At 45.3% G+C, this 24,053-nt stretch overlaps 1 protein-coding gene across 6 annotated transcripts in view; it reads left to right on the top strand.

Moving 5' to 3' along the window:
• The window catches only part of LOC112216352 (arf-GAP with GTPase, ANK repeat and PH domain-containing protein 1), a 49,414-nt gene that overhangs the window by 9,128 nt on the left and 16,233 nt on the right, over positions 1-24,053 (top strand). For 3 of the 6 annotated variants that reach the window (XM_024376306.2, XM_042297975.1, XM_024376315.2), the window contains exon 2: positions 23,849-23,907. In XM_024376306.2, the coding sequence (XP_024232074.1) occupies positions 23,849-23,907 (59 nt within the window). Of the gene's footprint in view, positions 1-3,297; positions 6,356-23,848; positions 23,908-24,053 lie in introns of those variants that run through there. The other 3 variants (XM_024376289.2, XM_042297958.1, XM_042297968.1) reach the window with 3 other exon arrangements.

Here is a 24,053-nt window from a genome sequence, read left to right as displayed (position 1 = left end):
AGGAGGTTATCCAGACGGATGGCCATCGCGATGTGTGTCCAATGAGAGGGTGTCGTCTAGGCATGCCAAGTCAGTCTGGACCTCTTCACGCAATCCTTTTCTGAATAACTTGCAGAGTGCCATCTCATTTCATCTGCTGGATGCTGACACTGTACAGAAGGTGAGGGTGTACTCCGCAGTGGTCTGGCCCTCCTGCCGTAGTTGGAGTAGGCGCTCACCCCCTCTCTGCCCTCCAGTGGATGATCAAATAGGTTCTTTGCTCTATTCAGAGGACTATCATAGGAACCCAGCTCCTCCTCACCTCCCCAGACGGCCGTAGCCCACTCCAATGCCCGCCCGGTCAACAGGGAAATAACCGTGGAAACCTTGGACCTCTTGGTGGTGGGGGCACTGGGTCGACTCATGATATAGGATCCTCTGCTCGTTGGAGGATGCCGCTTGAGGAAGATCTAGATGTTGAAGAACGTGTGGTGTCGGTGAAGTAGGTCTCCCTGTTCGCCGACCATCTGGGAGATGTCTTGGTTGGCTGCTGCTTCCATTTTGTGAGGCATTATTCTGTAACGAAGACGCAGGGAGTCAGGAAGCAGGTGCAGTTGGTGAGTTTAATAAGAACGAACGTAGAGTGAATAAACAAACAAGCTGTCACACCCTGACCATAGTTTGCTTTGTATGTTTCTATGTTTTGTTTGGTCAGGGTGTGATCTGAGTGGGCATTCTATGTTACATGTCTAGTTTGTCTATTTCTATGTTTGGCCTGATATGGTTCTCAATCAGAGGCAGGTGTTAGTCATTGTCTCTGATTGGGAACCATATTTAGGTAGCCTGTTGGGTTTTGTGGGTGATTGTTCCTGTCTCTGTGTTTGCACCAGATAGGGCTGTTTTGGTTTTTCACGTTTCTTGTTTTGTTAGTCTGTTCATGTGAAGTTGCTTTATTAAAGAACCATGAATAGTAACCACGCTGCATATTGGTCCGCCTCTCAATCAACTCAAGAAAACCGAAAACCGAAAACCGAAACAATACTGCCTGATGGGTGATAACAGAGTGCAAGATTAAGGGAGAGTAATCAGGGAAGTAATGAAGTCCAGATGTGCCTAATGATGAGGCGCAGGTGTGCGTAATGATGGGTTACTAGACTGGCGACGTTGTGTGCCAGGGAGCGGGAGTAGACGTGACCCTAACGTTAGGCTCCTTAAGAGTATTTGTATTAATTATGGAGCTGCAACTACTCTTCCTGGGGTCCAGCAAAATTAAGGCAGCTTATACAATTTTAAAACATTACAATACATTCACAGATTTCACAACACACTGTGTTCCCTCAGGCCCCTACTCCACCACTACCACATATCTACAGTACTAAATCAGTGTGTGTGTATGCATGTTCTGTGCCAATGTTTGTGTTGCTTCACAGTCCCCGTTGTTCCATAAGGTGTTTTTTTTTTAATCTGTTTTTTAAAATGTAATTCTACTGCTTGCGTCAGTTACTTGATGTGGAATAGAGCTCCTTGTAGTCATGGCTCTATGTAGTACTGTGTGCCTCCCATAGTCTGTTCTGGACTTGTGGACTGTGAAGAGACCTCTTGTGGCATGTCTTGTGGGATATGCATGGGTGTCCGAGCTGTGTGCCAGTAGTTTAGACGGACAGCTCGGTGCATTCAACATGGCAATACCTCTCATAAATAAAATTAAAATCTAATAGTACATAATTGGGCCAATCCCTCTCCAAACATGTAGCTCTTTTTTTTCTGAGGAAGTGGATTGGTAACACCATCTTTAACATTGTCCTCATCTCCTGGTTGTGGTTGATCATTTAATAAAAACAAACATTTTGTTAAAGAAAGCTTAAATTCCACCGCATTTCATTGTTGCTGTTCTTGCCAGCTAATGCCATTACTTAGCTGACAGAAACATCAGAACAGTTCTGAGGGAAAGTTGGTTATGATTCGTAAACAATTTATCAGTCTGTGCTTCCAAAATAAAAGTACAGGTCCAACAGCAAAACATTTTGTTGCATGTGGGCACTTTAGAGCCCTGAAAGTCAGTCAAGTAAAAGAAGTAATAAGAGAGATAGTATGCATTGTAAAAATGGACTGTATTACATTGTATTTACAAATATAAAGTGGGTTAGTTACATGGTCATGCAGTGGCATAAATAGTATATAATAGAACAGCAGCGTTTGTGTGTGTGAGAGTTTGTGTGTAAAGGTTGGATGTTTGGGTAGTCAGTGTAAATAATCTCTAAGGAGCAGATGTGTATGTATCTATAAGCAACTGTCTGTGTATATCACAGTAAGTTACACATTATAATTTCAGTTTAGAGGGGACATGATTCATCATACTCTGTGGGTGTTCTTCCTTCACAGATTTCAGCCAATTAAACAAGAGACACAGGTGGGTAACACATACCTATACACACAATGAAGCCCCACCCCCACTGTGAGCACACACAACATACAGCCACATACATTTACACACTCATACAGTACACATGCTGAAAATCACGTGGCATGTATCATTAAGTCATGCGAGTATATTATGGGCTACATTTTGTATTTTAATTTATTTAACTAGGCAAGTCAATTATGAACAAATTCGTATTTACAGTGATGGCCTACCAAAAGGCCTCCTTCGGGGGCTGGAATTACAACAACAATGGTACAAAACACAGATCACGACAAGAGCGACACCTCAACACTACATAAAGAGAGACCTATAAGTCAATAACATAGCATGGCAGCAACATGACAACAACATGGTAGCAACACAACATGGTAGCAGCAGAAAACATGGTACAAACGTTATTGGGATAATTATGATAACGTGTTAGTTTCTAATATTGGACCCATGGTTTCTCTTTATTGTGTGAGTCAATAATGAACTAATGATGAAGAAAGAAGGAGCATAACCTTTCCTCATTCAATGTCAATGACACACAAATACACATGTTTGTTTTACTATCATTGTGGGGACCTAATTCTAACCCTAATTGTAAACCTAACCCCTAAGCCTAAAATAGTATTTTTCCATATGGGGAGTAGCAAAATGTCCCAGCTTGTCAGATTTGTCTTTGTTTTACTCTCCTTGTGAGGACTTATGGTCTCCACAAGGATAGTGAAACCAAAAAATACACACACACAGAGACCGACATGGTATCAGCAGCTTAGCGGGAGAGATGAGGGAGGTGGAAGGAGGGAGGTGGTGAATAAGCTGTTGCTACCCCAATCCTTGCTGATTTTAAAAGGGGGGTGAAGGGAGCCGTTCTGGAGGGAGATGGAGCTATTGTGACTGCCAAGGAGAGAGAAAGGGGAGAGGGTAGATGGAGCCTTCACTCTCTTGTCTACCTTTTTCCAGCTCCTTTTTTTCCTTCCCTTCTCTCCTGCATTCCTCTCCTCTCTTCCACCTTTAGCTACCCTCCTTTCTGTTCGGATCACCTCTTTCATCCTCACATCCCCTCCCTTTTCTGTGCCCCAAGATTTATCATCACCCATTCAGTTTGTTTTCAAACCACCTTATTTAATTTGACGGTTATACCCTCCCCCTCACACTCGTGTTCATTTTTATCCTTTCCTCCTCTCTCTCTCTCTTTCCTCCCTCGCTCTCTCCTTTCATTCATCAGTATGACGTCTGTGGATTTTTTCATCACCTTTCTTCCTCCATTGCATCATCGCTTGCTCCCTCTTTCCTGAAGGGGAGGGGGAGAGAAGAAGAGCGAGGGAGAGTGGGAACTGCCAAGGAGATTGCCTTAAGAAGAACAGAGCGAGAGAGAGAGCGAGCAAGTGATGGGTAGGAGGAGGCAGAGGTTTTTGTCTTGGTTTTGTCTGATCCGACATGAGCCACAGAACGCGAGTGCTTGACCGAGAACAGGCATCTCTCACTGGACGCATCACCCTCACCCTTCCACTCAGTCTGCCTGCCTGCCTGGAGCTGGAGCTGTGGTAGCGACGGGCTATCGGAGAGGCTAGCAGGCACAGTGGCTCTGATGAGAAGAGGGGCTAAGCTGAGCCGGTGGGCTTGCTCTCTGCCTCACAGACACATTTTATTGACTTGCTAATTGCCTAAGACACTCAGAGGAGAGGATGCAGTGACTGAAGGGCGCGAAGGAACCAACTGTACAGAAGAGCATTACAGGCAGTGGAACAGTGACTGCGTTCTGCCTATCTGACCACCATTTCTGCTTCTCTTTACTGTGGGAATTACAACAGATGTTTGCAGCCTGCCTTTCATTGATCCGCACAACGTGCATACGTGATTCATGCATGACATTAGTGTGTCTTTGCCTCACATGCAGTCAGAAGTAGACTCTCACCACCACATGCTTTGCAACACGTGAATGATTTCCATATGGATGTTTGTTCTCTTATTTACATTCAAACCTGTTTTTCTCTGCTAGGTCTGCTTAAGCTGTTTACTGTGCTGTCTGGTTTGTCTTTACCACGATACATACCCTTTGTCTGTGACGGTGCTACATTATTTTTTTTATTTTTTTGTCAACCAATCAAATGTAATTGGGATATGAAGATTCTGAAGCACAATGAATATCCTTCACTGGGAGTGAAGAAATTATCTGAAGAGAAGCTTACAGGCTGAAGACTGACTTGAGGCATTTCATCTTGGGTGATTTTGTGGAGTGGGGAACTACGTAGTACAGTCTTGTTGGAAAAATGGACCAGGCTCATTTGTTGACTCTTGCATAATTCCAGACTACCCAGTCTCAAACATCAAGATCGAGGAAAGCAATCTCAGATCCCTGGCATTGGGCTGTAGAATTAATCTTTCATATGGAGAGAGAAAGGGGAAAAGAAAGAGGATTGTGAATGAACCTGTGGAGGAGACCAGTGATCAGCAAAGAGAAGGTGACAAGGGGATTACAGGAAGGATTAAAATAAAGTACACTCTAGATTTAAGTAACTCAGCCTTGTTAAGTGTTCTCCGCTAATTCCAGGTAGCACCTACCACCTCTTGACAAAGTTACCATTCACCCACATCAGATGTATCCCTACGCCAGTTAGTTTGACAGTACCTTCTGACTGTTTTCTGGTCTGACTGTTGTCTCTCTGGTGAAGCCTCCAGCTGTGGGTTGCCATGCCTGTTCCCTGCGGGTCTGTCTGGGTCAGAGTGAGGGCTCTGCCGCTGCTCTGAGGTCGGTCTGCCTCCCTGTCTGCCAGCCTGCCGCCCCTATGAGCCAAACAGGCACCCTACCAAGGCGCACCACCTACCTCATCTCCCTCACCCTGGTCAAGGTTGAGGCGGTAGGGGGTGATGGAAGGGCCACCGGGCCCCAGCCACAGCTGGCCCTTTCCCTAGGGAGAGGAGGTGTGGGGGGCCCTGGGTATGAGGAGGATGAGGAGCTGAGCAGGACCACTGAGGATGAGGGAGGACACTCGTGTGCCGTGGGGGAGGGAGAGAGGGACACAGAAATGGAGGAAGATGAGCAGGAGGACATTAGCTTTAGGGGGCCTGTTCAGGAGCGGGGGAAGCCTGAGATGAGGGAGAAAGAGAGTCGTGGGCCAGGCTCCTCAAAAGATATCACATTGGGGATTAAGAGCAAGGAGTGTCCCCTCTTACCGAAGAACATGAAAGACCAAGTGAAGGGGCTTGCAGGGGTGTCAGGTGTCCCCTCAGAGGCAGGGCTGAGGAGAGAGGGAACCCGTCCTAAAACCGAACTCTACAGGGAGCCACCCATGCGGTTTCCAAGGGGCGAGGAGGGGATGGGCGACCCAAGCAGCACCCTCTGCCGAGTCAGCGTGCCCATCACTGTCCCTCCCAGGTTTACCCATCGACCCGAGGTCCTGATGAGGTCACATGCCGGGGTGGGGGCTGTAAGCCGGCGGGAGTTGAGGGAAGCAGATCAGAGTATGCCTCCATCTGCCAAGAGTCTGGACCGCAAAGACAACCGTATAGGGGATCGGTCGCCTATGATAGGTGCTGCGGCCGCCCTAGGGCCTTACCGAGCGTCCTGGGCAGACAGTGACGGCAGGACCACCCTCCTTCACCAGGGGGTCCCAGTGGGGGGAGGGTTTACAGGCGTGGAGACCAGGGAAAGCCCCCAAGGGGACAGGTTGAAGACAGGCTCCACCTCCCTGCCAGCTCAACCCACCACCCAGGTGTCCAAGCCGGCAAGGAAGGGCAAGAGCCGTACCCTGGACAACAGTGACCTGCACTCTCTTTCTGAGGACTTGAAGAAGGGGAAGGATAGCAAGGGCCAGGGTCAGGGGGGAACCACCCAGCGTGCCCGCGACCGCAAGATGCTCAAGTTCATCAGTGGGATCTTCACAAAGAGTACGCCTGCGCCTCCCAGCTCCAACACAACGCCCCCTATTTACACACCCATACAGAGGGGTTCTAGTGAGGAGGAAGGTAAGATATCACCCACATCCACCTCCCCATAGTTCACCCCAACCAGGTCTAGCTGCATTTTCCATTTCATTTCAGATTTTTCACTACTGGATGCGGCAGGCTACCATCTTACTCCAATGACTTACATTTTATTTGTTGCCTGTAACATTGGTTAATATAAGATTTAAACCCCATACCCTTCTCCCAACTAGAGTGATGGTGATTGCATTGCTATTTCACAGTACAGTGTATATAACCTTGGGCTACCCTTCTGAAAAAAAAACATATTCCAGCATAGGCTGGTGACCAACCTTCTTTGTTTTTTTTGCTGGTGACCAACCTTGGTTGTGTTTTTCCTGGTGACCAACCTTGGTTGTGTTTTTCCTGGTGACCAACCTTGGTTGTGTTTTTCCTGGTGACTAACCTTGGTTGTGTTTTTTAGAAAGGTTTAGAAAAATGTGTTATTTGTGTAGAAAAATCTAAATTAATTAATTAATCAATCAATGTAATGCAAAAACATAGATATTGAAAAAAATCTAACCGCAATAGAGCATGATGGGCGTGCTTTTGCAGACCAGCTTAACCAACTAGACCATGCTGGACCAGCATACACAGCATATACTCTAAAAAAGGTTATTGAGGTGTTCTTTGTCAGGGGTGAGAGTGATATTGTACATCTTTATTACCAAGAACATACAGTGCATTCAGAAAGTATTCAGACCCCTTGACTTTTTCCACATCTTGTTGCTGTAACGTAGACACGGAGTCAGGAAGCAGGTGCAGTTAGTGAGTTTAATGATAATGGACATGGAACGATACAAAACAAGAGAAGCGTCTGACATGGAAATACAAACAATACTACCTGATGACTGACAAAACAGTGTGCTAGATAAATGGTAAGTAATGAAGTCCAGGTGTGACTGATGATAGGGCGCAGGTGTGCGTAAAGATGGGTTGCCAGGACTGTTGGTTAGTAGACCGGTGGCGTCGAGTGCCAGAGCAGGAGAGTGGCAGTAGACGTAACAGAACCTCCACCCCCGCCCCCCGCAGGACGACACCGGCCAGGGGGACGGCCCCGAGCGCGAGGAGCTGGCCGGTCCGGATGGCGAAGGTGGATATCTTGGATGATGTTGGGATCTAGAATGTCGTCCAACGGAACCCGACACTGCTCCTTTAGAACGTACCCCTCTGTCCACCAGGTACTGGAGGACACCCCCACGACATCGGGAGTCCAGGAGGGATCTGACTGCATAGGCAGGGCTCCCCTCGATGTCTAAGGGAGGCGGAGGGGTGTCGTGGGGGACTGCATCAGCCAGAGGACCAGGAACCACAGGCCCTGAGGAGGGAAACCTGAAAAGATGGTGAGATTCAGTAGTGAGTGGGGAGTTGTAATCTGTAAATTACCTCATTGACCATCCAGAGGACCTTGAACAGCCCCACAGGACTTCTTACAGGGCAGGCGGAGAGGAAGGTTCCTGGTGGAGAGCCCGACGCGATCACCAGGGTGGCGCCTCTCTGCGGTGGCAATCCGCCTGCTCTTTCTGACAGCGTACGGCGTGCTGGAGTCTCACATGGGAATCGTTCCATACCACAACTGCGCGCCTGATCCACTCGTCCACTGCAGGAGCTTAGGTCTGGCTCGGAGTCCACGGAGCCAGGGCTGGCTGGTAACCCAGAATACACTGGAAGGAAGTCAGCCCGGTGGAGGAGTGTCGCAATGAATTCTGGGCATATTCAGCCCAGGGAAGGAATCGGGGTCGCTCCCCCTGCCGGTCCTGATAATGGCTCCTCAGGAATGAAGGCCTTCCATACACGTGATGTGAATAGGGGGCCACGATCGGAGATGATATCCTCTGGAAGGCGACAGTGCTGGAAGACCTGCTGGAACAATGCCTCAGTGACCTGGATAGTGGTAGGGAGAACAGAGAGAGGGATGCAATGGCATGATTTAGATAATCTGTCCACTATCACAAAAATGGTGGTAAAACCATTAGAAGAGGGGAGATCAGTGCCAAAATCAATGGACAGATAAGAGCAGGGATGCTGAGGCACGGAACGGGTAAAGATGTCTACGTCCCAGAGCACGGGGGCTACAACTCGAGAGGGCGGAGTTATGGGTGCACTAAAGACAGGAACATCTCCCGAATTGTTGAGACAGGGCCTCGGCTTTGATGTATTTTTTACCTGGGTGATATGTCAGCGTGAAATCAAGTCTGGTGAAGAAAAGGCCCACCTGTCTTGGTTCAGGTTCCAAGTCGCCTCACTGTCCGTATGTACAGTGGGGCAAAAAAGTATTTAGTCAGCCACCAATTGTGCAAGTTCTCCCACTTAAAAAGATGAGAGAGGCCTGTAATTTCCATCATAGGTACACTTCAACTATGACAGACAAAATGAGAAAAAAATCCAGAAGATCACATTGTAGGATTTTTAATTTATTTATTTGCAAATTATGGCTTGTAGGCCTGTTGTAAGACCGGTACTCACCAGACATCACCGGCAACAACGGCGCCTATGGGCACAAACCCACCATCGCTGGACCAGACAGGACTGGCAAAAAGTGCTCTTCACTGATGGGTCGCGGTTTTGTCTCACCAGGGGTGATGGTCGGATTGACATTTATCGTCGAAGGAATGAGCGTTACACCGAGGCATGTACTCTGGAGCAGGATCGATTTGGAGGTGGAGGGTCTGTCATGGTCTGGGGCGGTGTGTCACAGCATCATCGGACTGAGCTTATCATTGCAGGCAATCTCAATGCTGTGCGTTACAGGGAAGACATCTTCCTCCCTCACGTGGTACCCTTCCTGCAGGCTCATCCTGACATGACTCTCCAGCATGACAATGCCACCAGCCATACTGCTCGTTCTGTGTGTGATTTCTTAAAGACAGGAATGTCAGTGTTCTGCCATGGCCATCGAAGAGCCCAAATCTCTATCCCATTGAGCACGTCTGGGACCTGTTGGATCGGAGGGTGAAGGCTAGGGCCATTCCCCCCAGAAAAGTCTGGGATGCTGCAGGTGCCTTGGTGGAGGAGCGGGGTAACATCTCACAGCAAGAACTGGCAAATCTGGTGCAGTCCATGAGGAGGCGATGCACTGCAGTACTTAATGCAGCTGGTGGCCACACCAGATACTGACTGTTACTTTTGATTTTGACCCCCCCCTTTTGTTCAGGGACACATTATTCAATTTCTGTTAGTCACTTGTCTGTGGAACTTGTTCAGTTTATGTCTCAGTTGTTGAATCTTATGTTCATACAAATATTTACACATGTTAAGTTTGCTGAAAATGAATGCAGTTGACAGTGAGAGGACGTTTCTTTTTTTGATGAGTTTGTGTTCCTTTGTCCAGATGGAAAAGGGCAGTGTGGAGTGCAATAGAGATTGCATCATCTGTTGGAGCGGTATGCAAATTGGAGTGGGTCTAGGATTTCTGGGATAATGGTGTTGATGTGAGCCATGACCAGCCTTTCGAAGCACTTGATGGCTACAGACGTGAGTGCTATGGGTCAATAGTCATTTAGGCAGGTTACCTTAGTGTTCTTGGGAACAGGCACTATGGTGGTCAGCTTAAAACATGTTGGTATTACAGACAGGGAGAGGTTGAAATTGTCAGGGAAGACACTTGCCAGTTGGTCAGCGCATGCTCACAGTACACGTCCTGGTAATCTGTCTGTCCCCGCGGCCTTATGAATGTTGACCTGTTTAAAGGTCTTACTCACATCGGCTGCAGAGAGCGTGATCACACAGTCTTCCTGAACAACTGGTGCTCTCATGTTTCAGTGTTATTTGCCTCGAAGCGAGCATAGAAGTAGTTTAGCTCGTGTCACTGGGCAGCTCTCGGCTGTGCTTCCCTTTGTAGTATGTAATGGTTTGCAAGCCCTGCCACATCCGACGAGCATCAGCGCCGGTGTAGTACGATTCGATCTTAGTCTTGTAATGATGCTTTGCCTGTTTGATGGTTCGTCGGAGGGCATAGCAGGATTTCTTATAAGCTTCCGGGTTAGAGTCCCGCTCCTTGAAAGTGGCAGCTCTAGCCTTTAGCTCAGTGCAGATGTTGCCTGTAATCCATGGCTTCTGGTTGGGGTACGTACGGTCACTGTGGGGACGACGTCATCGATGCGTGTTTGATGGAGCCAATGACTGATGTAGTGTACTCCTCAATGCCATTGGAGGAATCCCGGGAACATATTCCAGTCTGTGATAGCAAAACATTCCTATAGCTTAGCATCAGCTTCATCTGACCACTTTTTTTATTGATCGAGTCACTGGGGCTTACTTTTTAAATTTTTGCTTGTAATCAGGAGGATAGCATTATGGTCAGATTTGCCAAATGGAGGGCTAGGGAGAGCTTTGTATGTGTCTCTGTGTGTGGAGTAAAGGTGGTCCAGATTTTTTAAAAATATTTTTTATTTTTTAAATCTTCCCCTCTTTGCACATTTAACATGCTGATAGAAATTTGGTAAAACAGATTTAAGTTTCCCTGCATTAAAGTCCCCAGCTACTGGGAGCGCCGCCTCTAGGTGAGCGTTTCCTTGTTTGCTTATGGCCGAATACAGCTCATTCGATGCTGTCTTAGTGCCAGCCTCAGTCTGTGGTGGTATGTAAACAACTATGAAAAATACAGATGAAAACTCTCTAGGTATTTAGTGTAATCTACAGCTTTTCATGAGATACTCTACCCCAGGCGAACATTAAGCAATTGCTCGAAACTTCCTTAGTTATAGTGCACCAGCTGTTATTTACAAAAATACATAGTCCACCGCCCCTAGGCTTACCAGACACTGCTGTTCTATCCTGCTGGTACAGCGTATAACCAGCCAGCTGTATGTTGATAGTGTCTTGAGCCACGACTCTGTGAAGCTTAAGATATTACAGGTTTGAATATCCCGTTGGTAGTTTAATCTTCTTTTTTTCCCTTTTTTTCCACCTTTATTTAACCAGGTAGGCTAGTTGAGAACAAGTTCTCATTTACAACTGCGACCTGGACAAGATAAAGCAAAGCAGTGTGACACAAACAGCAACACAGAGTTACACATGGAATAAACAAACATACAGTCAATAATACAATAGAAAAAGTCTATATACAGTGTATGAAAATGAGGTAGGATAAGTCAGGTAAGGCAATAAATAGGCCATAGTGCTGAAACAATATACAGTGCCTTGCGAAAGTATTCGGCCCCCTTGAACTTTGCGACCTTTTGCCACATTTCAGGCTTCAAACATAAAGATATAAAACTGTATTTTTTTTGTGAAGAATCAACAACAAGTGGGACACAATCATGAAGTGGAACGACATTTATTGGATATTTCAAACTTTTTTAACAAATCAAAAACTGAAAAATTGGGCGTGCAAAATTATTCAGCCCCTTTACTTTCAGTGCAGCAAACTCTTTCCAGAAGTTCAGTGAGGATCTCTGAATGATCCAATGTTGACCTAAATGACTAATGATGATAAATACAATCCACCTGTGTGTAATCAAGTCTCCGTATAAATGCACCTGCACTGTGATAGTCTCAGAGGTCCGTTAAAAGCACAGAGAGCATCATGAAGAACAAGGAACACACCAGGCAGGTCCGAGATACTGTTGTGAAGAAGTTTAAAGCCGGATTTGGATACAAAAAGATTTCCCAAGCTTTAAACGTCCCAAGGAGCACTGTGCAAGCGATAATATTGAAATGGAAGGAGTATCAGACCACTGCAAATCTACCAAGACCTGGCCGTCCCTCTAAACGTTCAGCTCATACAAGAAGACTGATCAGAGATGCAGCCAAGAGGCCCATGATCACTCTGGATGAACTGCAGAGATCTACAGCTGAGGTGGGAGACTCTGTCCATAGGACAACAATCAGTCGTATATTGCACAAATCTGGCCTTTATGGAAGAGTGGCAAGAAGAAAGCCATTTCTTAAAGATATCCATAAAAAGTGTCGTTTAAAGTTTGCCACAAGCCACCTGGGAGACACACCAAACATGTGGAAGAAGGTGCTCTGGTCAGATGAAACCAAAATTGAACTTTTTGGCAACAATGCAAAATGTTATGTTTGGTGTAAAAGCAACACAACTCATCACCCTGAACCCACCATCCCCACTGTCAAACATGGTGGTGGCAGCATCATGGTTTGGGCCTGCTTTTCTTCAGCAGGGACAGGGAAGATGGTTAAAATTGATGGGAAGATGGATGGAGCCAAATACAGGACCATTCTGGAAGAAAACCTGATGGAGTCTGCAAAAGACCTGAGACTGGGACGGAGATTTGTCTTCCACCAAGACAATGATCCAAAACATAAAGCAAAATCTACAATGGAATGGTTCAAAAATAAACATATCCAGGTGTTAGAATGGCCAAGTCAATGTCCATACCTGAATCCAATCGAGAATCTGTGGAAAGAACTGAAAACTGCTGTTCACAAATGCTCTCCATCCAACCTCACTGAGTTCGAGCTGTTTTGCAAGGAGGAATGGGAAAAAATGTCAGTCTCTCGATGTGCAAAACTGATAGAGACATACCCCAAGCGACTTACAGCTGTAATCGCAGCAAAAGGTGGCGCTACAAAGTATTAACTTAAGGGGGCTGAATAATTTTGCACGCCCAATTTCAGTTTTTGATTTGTTAAAAAAGTTTGAAATATCCAATAAATGTCGTTCCACTTCATGATTGTGTCCCACTTGTTGTTGATTCTTCACAAAAAAATACAGTTTTATATCTTTATGTTTGAAGCCTGAAATGTGGCAAAAGGTCGCAAAGTTCAAGGGGGCCGAATACTTTCGCAACGCACTGTAGCAATTAAATACTGGAGTGATAGATGAGCAGGAAATGAATGTGCAAGTAGAGATACTGGGGTGCAAAGGAGCCAAATAAATAAATAACAGTATGGGGATGAGGTAGTTGGATGGGCTATTTACAGATGGCCTATGTACAGCTGCAGTGAGCTGCTCTGACAGCTGTTGCTAAAGTTAGTGAGGGAGATAAGTCTCCAGCTTCAGTGATTTTTGCAGTTTTTTTCAGTCATTGGCAGCAGAGAACTGGAAGGAGAGGCTGCCAAAAGAGGAATTGGCTTTGGGGGTGACCAGTGAAATATACCTGCTGGAGTGGTGGTTAGGGAGGGTGCTGCTTTGGTGACCAGTGAGCTGAGATAAGGCGGGGCTTTACCTAGCAAAGACTTATAGATGACCTGGAGCCAGTGGGGTTTGGCGATGAATATGTAGCGAGTGCCAGCCAACGAGAGCATTCAGGTCGCAGTGGTGGGTAGGATATGGGGCTTTGGTGACAAAAAGGATGGCACTGTGATAGACTGTATCTAATTTGCTGAGTAGAGTGTTGGAGGCTATTTTGTAAATGACATCACTGAAGTCAAGGATTGGTAGGATAGTCAGTTTTACGAGGGTATGTTTGGCAGCATGAGTGAAGGATGCTTTGTTGCGAAATAGGAAGCCGATTCTAGATTTAATTTTGGATTGGAGATGCTTAGTTGTGAGTCTGGAAGGAGAGTTTACAGTCTAACCAGACACCTAGGTATTTGTAGTTGTCCACATATTCTAAGTCGGAACCGTCCAGAGTAGTGATGCTGGACGGGCTGGTAGGTGCAGGCAATGATCAGTTGAATAGCATGCATTTAGTTTAACTTGCATTTAAGAGCAGTTGGAGGCCACGGAAGGAGAGTTGAATGGAATGTATGCTCGTCTGGAGGTTAGTTAGCACAGTGTCCAAAGAGGGCCAGAAGTATATAGAATGGAGTCGTCTGCGTAGAGGTGGATCAGGGAATCACCAGCAGCAAGAGCGACATCATTGATGTATACAGAGAAAAGAGTCAGCCTGAGAATTGAACCCTGTGGCACCCCCATAGACTGCCAGAGGTCCGAACAACAGGCCCTCCGATTTGACACACTGAACTCTATCTGAGAAGTAGTTGGTGAACCAGGCGAGGCAGTCATTTGAGAAACCAAGGCTGTTAAGTCTGCCGATAAGAATGTGGTGATTGACAGAGTCGAAAGCCTTGGCCAGGTCGATGAATACAGCTGCACAGTAATGTCTCTTATCGATGGCGGTTATGATATCGTTTAGGACCTTGAGCGTGGTTGAGGTGCACCCATGACCAGCTCGGAAGCCAGATTGTATAGCGGAGAAGGTATGGTGGAATTCGAAATGGTTGGTTATCTGTTTGTTAACTTGGCTTTTGAAGACCTTAGAAAGGCAGGGTAGGATAGATATAGGTGTAGAGTGTCTCCCCTTTGAAGAAGGGGATGTCCGCTGCAGCTTTCCAATCTTTGGGGATCTCAGACGATACGAAAGAGAGGTTGAGCAGGCTAGTAATAGGGGTTGCAACAATTTCGGCAGATAAATTTAGAAAGAGAGGGTCCAGATTGTCTAGCCTGGCTGATTTGTAAAGGTCCAGATTTTGCAGCGCTTTCAGAACATCAGCTATCTGGAATTGGGTGAAGGAGAAATGGGGGAAGCTTGGGCAAGTTCCTGTGGGGGGTGCAGGGCTGTTGACCTGGGTAGGGGTAGCCAGGTGGAAAGCTTGGCCAGCCGTAGAAAAATGCTTATTGAAATTCTCAATTCTCGTGGAGTTATTGGTGGTGACAGTGTTTCCTAGCCTAAGTGCAGTGGGCAGCTGGGAGGAGGTGCTCTTATTCTCCATGGACTATAGTGTCCCAGAACTTTTTGGAGTTTGTGCTACAGGATGTACATTTCTGTTTGAAACAGCTATCCTTTACTTTCCTAAATGCCTGTGTATATTGGTTCCTAATTTCCCTGAAAAGTTGCATATCACGGGGGCTATTCGATGTTAATGCAGTACGCCACAGGATGTGTTTGTGCTGGTCAAGGCCAGACAGGTCTGGAGTGAACCAAGGGCTATGTCTGTTCCTGGTTCAATTTTTTTTTATGTGGCAGGATTATTTAAGATGGTGAGGAAAGCAATTTTAAAGGATAACCAGGCATCCTCTGCTGACGGAATGAGGTCAATATCCTTCCAGGATACCCGGGCCAGGTCGATTAGAAAGTGTTTTAGGGAGTGTTTAACAATGATGGGGGGTGGTTGTTTGACCGCAGACCCATTACGGACGCAGGCAATGAGGCAGTGATCGCTGAGATCCTGGTTGAAGACAGCAGAGGTGTAGTTGGAGGGCAGGTTGGTTAGGATGATATCTATGAGGGTGCCCGTGTTTACGGATTTGGGGTTGTACCTGGTAGGTTCATTGATCATTTGTGTGAGATTGAGGGCATCAAGTTTAGATCATTAAGTTTGCAGACGACACAACAGTGGTAGGCCTGATCACCAACAACGACGAGACAGCCTATAGGGAGGAGGTCAGAGACCTGGCCGGGTGGTGCCAGAATAACAACCTATCCCTTAACATAACCAAGACTAAGGAGATGATTGTGGACTACAGGAAAAGGAGGACCGAGCACGCCCCCATTCTCATCGACGGGGCTGTATGTAGCCTCGCTACGTTTATAGCCTCGCTACTGTATATAGCCCCTGAAAGGTTCTACAGCTGCAACATCGAGAGAATCCTGACTGGTTGCACCACTGCCTGGTATGGCAATTGCTTGGCTTCCGACCGCAAGGCACTACAGACGGTAGTGCGTACGACCCAGTATATCACTGGGGCTAAGCCACGCTACGGTTTTTCACTGTCTTTTTACTGTTGTTTTTATTTCTTTACTTACCTATTGTTCACCTAATCTTTTTTTGCGCTATTGGTTAGAGCCTGTAAGTAAGCATTTCACTGTTTCATTCGGCACAGGTGAGAAACTTTGATTTGATTGTAGGGTGCCTAGGTCTTCTATTTTATTCCCCAAAGATTGCACATTTTGCTAGCATAATGGAAGGAAGTGGAGGTTTATTCAATCTCCTACGAATTCTCAGAAGGCAGCCCGCCCTCTGGCCCCTTTTTCTCCGCCTCTTCACGCAAATCACGGGGATCTGGGTCTGTTACCGAGAAAGAAGTATATCATTCCCGTCGGGCTCGTCAGACTTGTTAAAGGAAAAAAAGGATTCTGGTAGTCTGTGGTGAGTAATCGCAGTCCTGATGTCCAGAAGGTATTTTTGGTCATAAGAGACGGTAGCAGCAACATTATGTACAAAATAAGTTACAAACAATGCAAATAAACTAACAAAAATCACAATCGGTTTATGGACATGTAAAATGTCAGCCTCCTTCTCCGGCGCCATTGTTATCAATGACACCAGGGACTAGTGAAACCAGGGACTGTAGTGAAGCCTCTAGCACTGAATGCGTTAGACCGCAGCACCACTCGGGAGCACAGTAAAATGAGCGTTAGGGTATGAAAGAGGTTAAATAAGGGAGAGGACAACCTGCGTATGCTTCACCTACTCCCAAGAGTGATGGTTCCGCCAATGAAAACCTACTTGGCCTAAATTTCTCTAACTCCAAGGAGTCACAAGAAAATGTGATCAAGCCCAATGTAATAACATATTCAGATTTCACTATATTTTGTGAATGTGCTATTGTAGACTGATTTTAAGGAGTATGTAAGATTGGTGTAAGTGCTGAATAATTTGTCAGGAGTAAGCGGCACATGAATAATTAAGCATGGGAGTACACAGAGCTGTGTTCTTCTGAGGGATGGATAGGAGGAGTAGTAAGAGGGCAGGGGGTGAGGGATTTGGGACGGAAGGAGTAACTTCCTGCTCTGCTTGCAGAGTCAATCAAAGTCCAAATGGACCCCATTCACTCAATGACTCCACATTACAATTGGGTGAAAAGGAGCTGAAATCTATTTACATTTTGGGGGGCATTTCTATTTTATTTCAGATGGTGTCAGTTATAGTTGAAGTACAGTGTTTTGCAAAAGTATTCACCCCCCCTTGGTGTTTTTCCTATTTTGTTGCATTACAACCTGTCATTTAAATGTATTTTTATTTGGATTTCATGTAATGGACATACACCAAATAGTCCAAACTGGTGATGTGAAATGAAAAAGTTACTTGTTTAAAAAAATAACAAACGAAAAAGGGGTGCGTGCATATGTATTCACCCCCTTTGCTATGAAGCCCATAAATCAGATCTGGTGCAACCAATTACATTCAGAAGTCACATAATTAGTTAAATAAAGTCCACCCGTGTGCAATGTACAGTGGGGAGAACAAGTATTTGATACACTGGCGATTTTTGCAAGTTTTCCTACTTACAAAGCATGTAGAGGTCTGTAATTTTTATCAAGGTACACTTCAACTATGAAAGACGGAATCTAAAACAAAAATCCAGAAAATCACATTTGTATGATTTTTAAGTAATTAATTAGCATTTTATTGCATGACATAAGTATTTGATACATCAGAAAAGCAGAACTTAATATTTGGTATAGAAACCTTTGTTTGCAATTACAGAGATCATACATTTCCTGTAGTTCTTGACCAGGTTTGCACACACTGCAGCAGGGATTTTGGCCCACTCCTCCATACAGACCTTCTCCAGATCCTTCAGGTTTCGGTTCTGTCGCTGGGCAATACGGACTCAGCTCCCTCCAAAGATTTTCTATTGGGTTCAGGTCTGGAGACTGGCTAGGCCACTCCAGGACCTTGAGATGCTTCTTACGGAGCCACTCCTTAGTTGCCCTGGCTGTGTGTTTCGGGTCGTTGTCATGCTGGAAGACTCAGCCACGACCCATCTTCAATGCTCTTACTGAGGGAAGGAGATTGTTGGCCAAGATCTCTCGATACATGGCCCCATCCATCCTCCCCTCAATACGGTGCAGTCGTCCTGTCCCCTTTGCAGAAAATGTTTCCACCTCCATGGTGTTCTTGGGGTTGTACTCATCCTTCTTCTTCCTCCAAACACGGTGAGTGGAGTTTAGACCAAAAAGCTCTATTTTTGTCTCATCAGACCACATGACCTTCTCCCATTCCTCCTCTGGATCATCCAGATGGTCATTGGCAAACGTCAGACGGGCCTGGACATGCGCTGGCTTGAGCAGGGGGACCTTGCGTGCGCTGCAGGATTTTAATCCATGACGGCGTAGTGTGTTACAAATGTTTTCTTTGAGACTGTGGTCCCAGCTCTCTTCAGGTCATTGACCAGGTCCTGCCGTGTAGTTCTGGGCTGATCCCTCACCTTCCTCATGATCATTGATGCCCCACAAGGTGAGATCTTGCATGGAGCCCCAGACCGAGGCTGTTGACCGTCATCTTGAACTTCTTCCATTTTCTAATAATTGCACCAACAGTTGTTGCCTTCTCACCAAGCTGCTTGCCTATTGTCCTGTAGCCCATCCCAGCCTTGTGCAAGTCTATAATTATATCCCTGATGTCCTTACACCCTCTCTGGTCTTGGCCATTGTGGAGAGGTTGGAGTCTGTTTGATTGAGTGTGTGGACAGGTGTCTTTTTATACAGGTAACAAGTTCAAACAGGTGCAGTTAATAGAGGTAATGAGTGGAGAACAGGAGGGATTCTTAAAGAAAAACGAACAGGTCTGTGAGCGCCGGAATTCTTACTGGTTGGTAGGTGATCAGATACTTATGTCATGCAATAAAATGCTAATTAATTACTTAAAAATCATACAATGGGATTTTCTGGATTTTTGTTTTAGATTTTGTCTCTCACAGATGACATATGAAGTGTACTCAACCCTGATCTGTACATCTCCACATCTTTGCCCCTGACCTGTTTGGAGAGCTCCTTGGTCTTCATGGTGCTGCTTGTTTAGTGGTGTTGCAGACTCTGGGGCCTTTCAGAACAGGTGTATATATACCGAGATCATGTGACACTTACAGTGGGGAGAACAAGCATTTGATACACTGCCGATTTTGCAGGTTTTCCTACATACAAAGCATGAAGAGGTCTGTAATTTTTATCATAGGTACACTTCAACTGTGAGAGACGGAATCTAAAACAAAAATCCAGAAAATCCCATTGTATGTTTTTCTTTCTAAAAAAATATCAGAAACTTTGAACATCCCACAGAGCACCATTTTTAAAAATCTGTTTATAACATTTAAAAAAAAGAATATGGCACCACAACAAATCTGCCAAGAGGGCCACCCACCAAAACTCATAGACCAGGCAAGGAGGGCATTAATCAGAGGGGTAACAAAGAGACCAAAGATAACCCTATAGGCGCTGCAAAGCTCCACAGCAGAGATTGGAGTATCTGTCCATAGGACCACTTTAAACCGTACACTCCACAGAGCTAGGCTTTACGGAAGAGTGGCCAGAAAAAAGCCATTGCTTAAAGAAAAAAATAAGCAAACACGTTTGGTGTTCGCCAAAAGGTCGTGGGAGACTCCCCAAACATATGGAAGAAGGTACTCTGGTCAGATGAGTCTAAAATTGAGCTTTTTGGCTATCACTGAAAATGCTATTTCTGGCGCAAACCCAACACCTCTCATCACCCGAGAACACCATCCACACAGTGAAGAATGGTGGTGGCAGCATCAAGCTGTGGGGATGTTTTTCATCGGCAGGGCCTGGGAAACTGGTCAGAATTGAGGGAATGATGGATGGTGCTAAATACAGGGAAATTCTTGAGGGAACCCTGTTTCAGTCTTCCAGAGATTTGAGACTGGGACGGCGGTTCACCTTCCAGCAGGACAATGACCCTAAACATTCTGCTAAAACAACACTCAAGTGGTTTAAGGGGAAACATTTAAATGTCTTGGAATGGCAGAGTCCAAGCCCAAAACTCGATCCAATTGAGAATCTGTGGTATGACTTAAATATTGCGGTACACCAGCAGAACCCAGAACAATATGTGCATTTTCCCAGAAGATATGTGTTTCCATCATATTGAATTGTTGCAGATAAAAGGCTGTGGGAAATGACAAATGAGATGGGTTTCCATCGCATTTACAACTGTACTGATGTTTTTTCTCAACAAAACAATGTTGTGTTTAATAGCGAGTGTGCCAACTCTGGTATTGGCACGTGCGCTCTAGCCAACAGCTCACAGATGCAGTGTGTGTCAAATCAAATCCAATTTTATTTGTCACATACTCATGGTTATCAGATGTTAATGCGAGTGTAGCGAAATGCTTGTGCTTCTAGTTCCGACAATGCAGTAATAACCAACGAGTAATCTAACCTAATCTAGCCTACATGAGATTATTATGGACAAAAGAGCGCTATTATTTGCATTTGTCAAGCTGCAGCCAAGCAGCGATGATCATGTCACCAGAATAGGAGCATCAAGCTCATCACTGCACTTTCACCACCCTGTGAAGTTCATCATAATTTACTTAATCGGTAGTCTAATAAACTGCATGCTTTCCCGACTAGTCGTATTGGGAGGATCACACAACATGTCATTGCGTGACTCCAAGTCTACCTCGATATGATGGTTATTAAATCAATATTTGCGCATAAAAGCGTTTCCACCGACATTTCTCACATAATTAATTTTAACGAAACAAAATGATTACAATGATGTATAACTAAAGCAAGATAGACCACTGCCTGTAGTTTCTTATTTGAACAAATTAGTCATAGTGGGCAGAACATTCAAGGACGTGGGCAGAGTCAAGCACACGCTAGCAAGATCCTATTGGCGAGTTCTAGCATCTATCAGCATAATTTCGTTAGGGAACGCCTACTCTGAAGTGCGTGTGTGCAATAACTCAATTCCCTTTGCAATAACTCAATGCGCCTTTGCACTCCTACACAGCGCAATGAAAAAAAACTTTTGCGAAACGTAAAGTCTACAAAACTTAGTTAACTCTGTTTTTAGCAGATTCTAGTTTTGGTAACTGAAAACTGTATTGAGAGCAAATGTTTCATTGATTAGAAAATGTGCAGAATGTCGGCTAATATCAATCTGGTTCCATCTTGTCCCACTGCCCGCCATGGGCTTCCTCTCACTACCATATTTGGTAGTGAGTGGAAACGCCAAGCGGATGCTTCACCTTTATACATCCAGTGAAAGAACAATGAGACAGATATTTCTGTGATTACACCTTCTGTAGCGTATTTTGTTGACATTTGGAACCAACAAATTTAGTTTCCATCAGGCTTGTTATGACATTTGGTATCCAACATGTACTTTACTCACATAAAAAGGTTGGATGGAAACCTGGTCAGTGTCAATCATTTATTTTCCAGCATTTTCAGTGTTTTATGTGGGCTCATGTGTAGTTTGAATGTGTCTCAGTTACAATTGTATGAATGTGTTCACACTGCTGTATGTATGATAGCGTTTGTTGTGCGAAGACCCAGGCAATTTATGAAAGAAGGGTTGCCATGGCAACAGCAAGCGACAAGATGCTATTTGGCCGGTGACGCTGGAGAGAGAAGGGAGGGTTAGAAAGAGAGAGGGAATTAAGGGGGGGTGGAGAGAGGGAGTGACTGATAGACAGACTGAAAGAAAAGGGGTAAGGGATTTTCATCTCCCCTCAGAGTGAGAGTGGAAGGAAGTGGTGGTGGCTGTGTTACCAGGTGTGGCCGGTGCGCACAGCAAAGCACAGGCAGTATATAATGTGTGCCTGTGGAGACTCCCTCAATGGTGGTGTGTGTCCAGAGAGAAGGGATTCAGTGTATGAGGGATCACATTGTCTGACTGGATTTGACTTCAACACTGCTTTACTCAGACCTCCAAAGACCCTTTTGATTGAGTCAGTGTCATCGTTTGTGTGGCCGTGTGTGTATGATGATTGCCTGTTGCCCAAATCAGGAATCGGTTCTCTGGATAGAGGAACTGTTATACACGATGTATGCATGCGTGCATTGCAGAATCTGCTTGTTAATGTTTTTATTTCCCATCCATCACTCCAGTCTTCTTTAGTATATTGACATGTGTTTAAGTGCCTGTGTTGTCAAAATGGCACCCTATTCCCTGCACTACTTTTGAACAGGGTGCCATTTGGGAGGCAGCCTGGGTCTCTGGTAGACAGTCTGGCCTTGGGGTGTCTAGTGCACGAAGGTAGCTAGTCTCGTCCTGGAGTGCACACTGGTACATGTACGACCCTCAACCCATCTCAAAACCTTGTCTGCCTCTCAACTGGCTCCCTATACCCTATGGGTCCTGTTTTAAAATGTGTGCACTACATAGGGAATAAGGGTGCCATTTGAGATTGACACAAATCCACGTAAAGGATCGTCACATTCATTCTACACGTCTGCTCTCCTGCATACTGCATGGCCATTAGTCTTCAGGTCCACATCTGAACAAATGTACTCTTATTGATTGGCTCTGTCAGTATGAGGAATGACATTGGCAGCTACTTTAAGGATGTGATGGTACCTACTAGTCCTCTTCCTCTCTGCTATGCAGTAGGGTGACTTGACTTAATCCTCTTGGACCCTTTGGTAACAAAGGGTGTCCACCATGGCTCTCATCTCACTCTTTTCTGTGTGAGGGCTTTTGCAGTCGTGTACAAATAGAAGATTATGTGACTTTGAGAAAAGTCTATAAAGGAACAGATGACTACTCATTGGCAGTCACCTGTTGTGAAGACCCCTTTCTGTGCTTCTCATATATTATTGGACACCTCTGGGAAATGCAGTGAAACAGTTACCTAGAAATCAGAATGCTTGGGGGATATCCTTGTTTTCACTCCGCTGTGAACGCAGAAATGATCTCTCTCTCAAAAGTATACTTCCTTTTTTTTTGGCTTTCAAAAATAAGGTGAAAACTGGGGCTTGTATTGGAATTTTGGATGACTAAAACACGAGGTTGTTTGTTAATCATCTCACATACATGCTCAGACACACACACACACACACACGCTAGCTCTGGGTTCCATCCACAGAGCTGCTAATGAACTTGAGCCTCACCACTGCAGCCCCACTGAGCCTGTGCAATTAATTTGCACTCCTCCTTTGCTGCTCTACCTCATTCTCTCACTCCCTCTCTCCTTCTTCCCTTCCCTCCCCTAACTCTATGTTCTGTGCCATCTGGACCTGCGACAGGGCACGTATGGGGGGCACACACACTGCAGTGGAGGCAGTGGCCACTTGGAACAGCGCGGCACGCCTCACAGCTTCAGAGTGCTGTGATGCGCGGCGGCCGGTGACTTTGAAAGTCTCCCCTTCTCTAAGCAGAATTTAGGCAGGAGGCAGACAGGGAGAGGGAACACAGGGTCAATGTCATGATCACATGTGTTAATCAGTCTCGCTTTCTTTCTCTCTCTTATAAACTCAGCAAAAAAAGAAACGGCCCTTTTGCGGGACCCTGTCTTTCAAAGATAATTTAGTAGAAATCCAAATAACTTCACAGATCTTCATCGTAAAGGGTTTAAACACTGTTTCCCATGCTTGTTAAATGAACCATAAACAATTAATGAACATGCACCTGTGGAATGGTCGTTATGACACTGACATCTTATATACGGTAGGCAAATAAAGTCACAGTTATGAAAACTTAGGACATTAAAGAGGCCTTTCTACTGACTGAAAAACACCCAAAGAAAGATGCCCAGGGTCCCTGCTCATATATATATATATATATATATATATATATATATATATATATATATATATATATATATATATATATATATATATATATATATATATATCCCTAATAATCTCTCTTCCTCCCTCTTTCTGTATACAGCGGCGTGCACTAACAGTCAAGAATGGACCTTCAGTCGAACTGCCCAAGAGCTCCGTCTGGTGAGAGCAGTGTTATCATTATTGTAGTCATTCCAGTAGAATAGGTAATACGTGTAGGCTTGGCTTCAACAAAGACAGTAACAGTGTATTATAATGTACTTTATAAACTGGGTAGTTTGAGCCCTGAATGCTGATTGGCTGACAGC

This window comes from Oncorhynchus tshawytscha, linkage group LG02 (assembly GCF_018296145.1).
Source record: "Oncorhynchus tshawytscha isolate Ot180627B linkage group LG02, Otsh_v2.0, whole genome shotgun sequence".
In the NCBI taxonomy this organism is placed as follows: Eukaryota; Metazoa; Chordata; class Actinopteri; order Salmoniformes; family Salmonidae; genus Oncorhynchus; species Oncorhynchus tshawytscha.
Note: the sequence above shows the minus strand (reverse complement) of the source record. Positions and strands in the feature narration are given on the sequence as shown.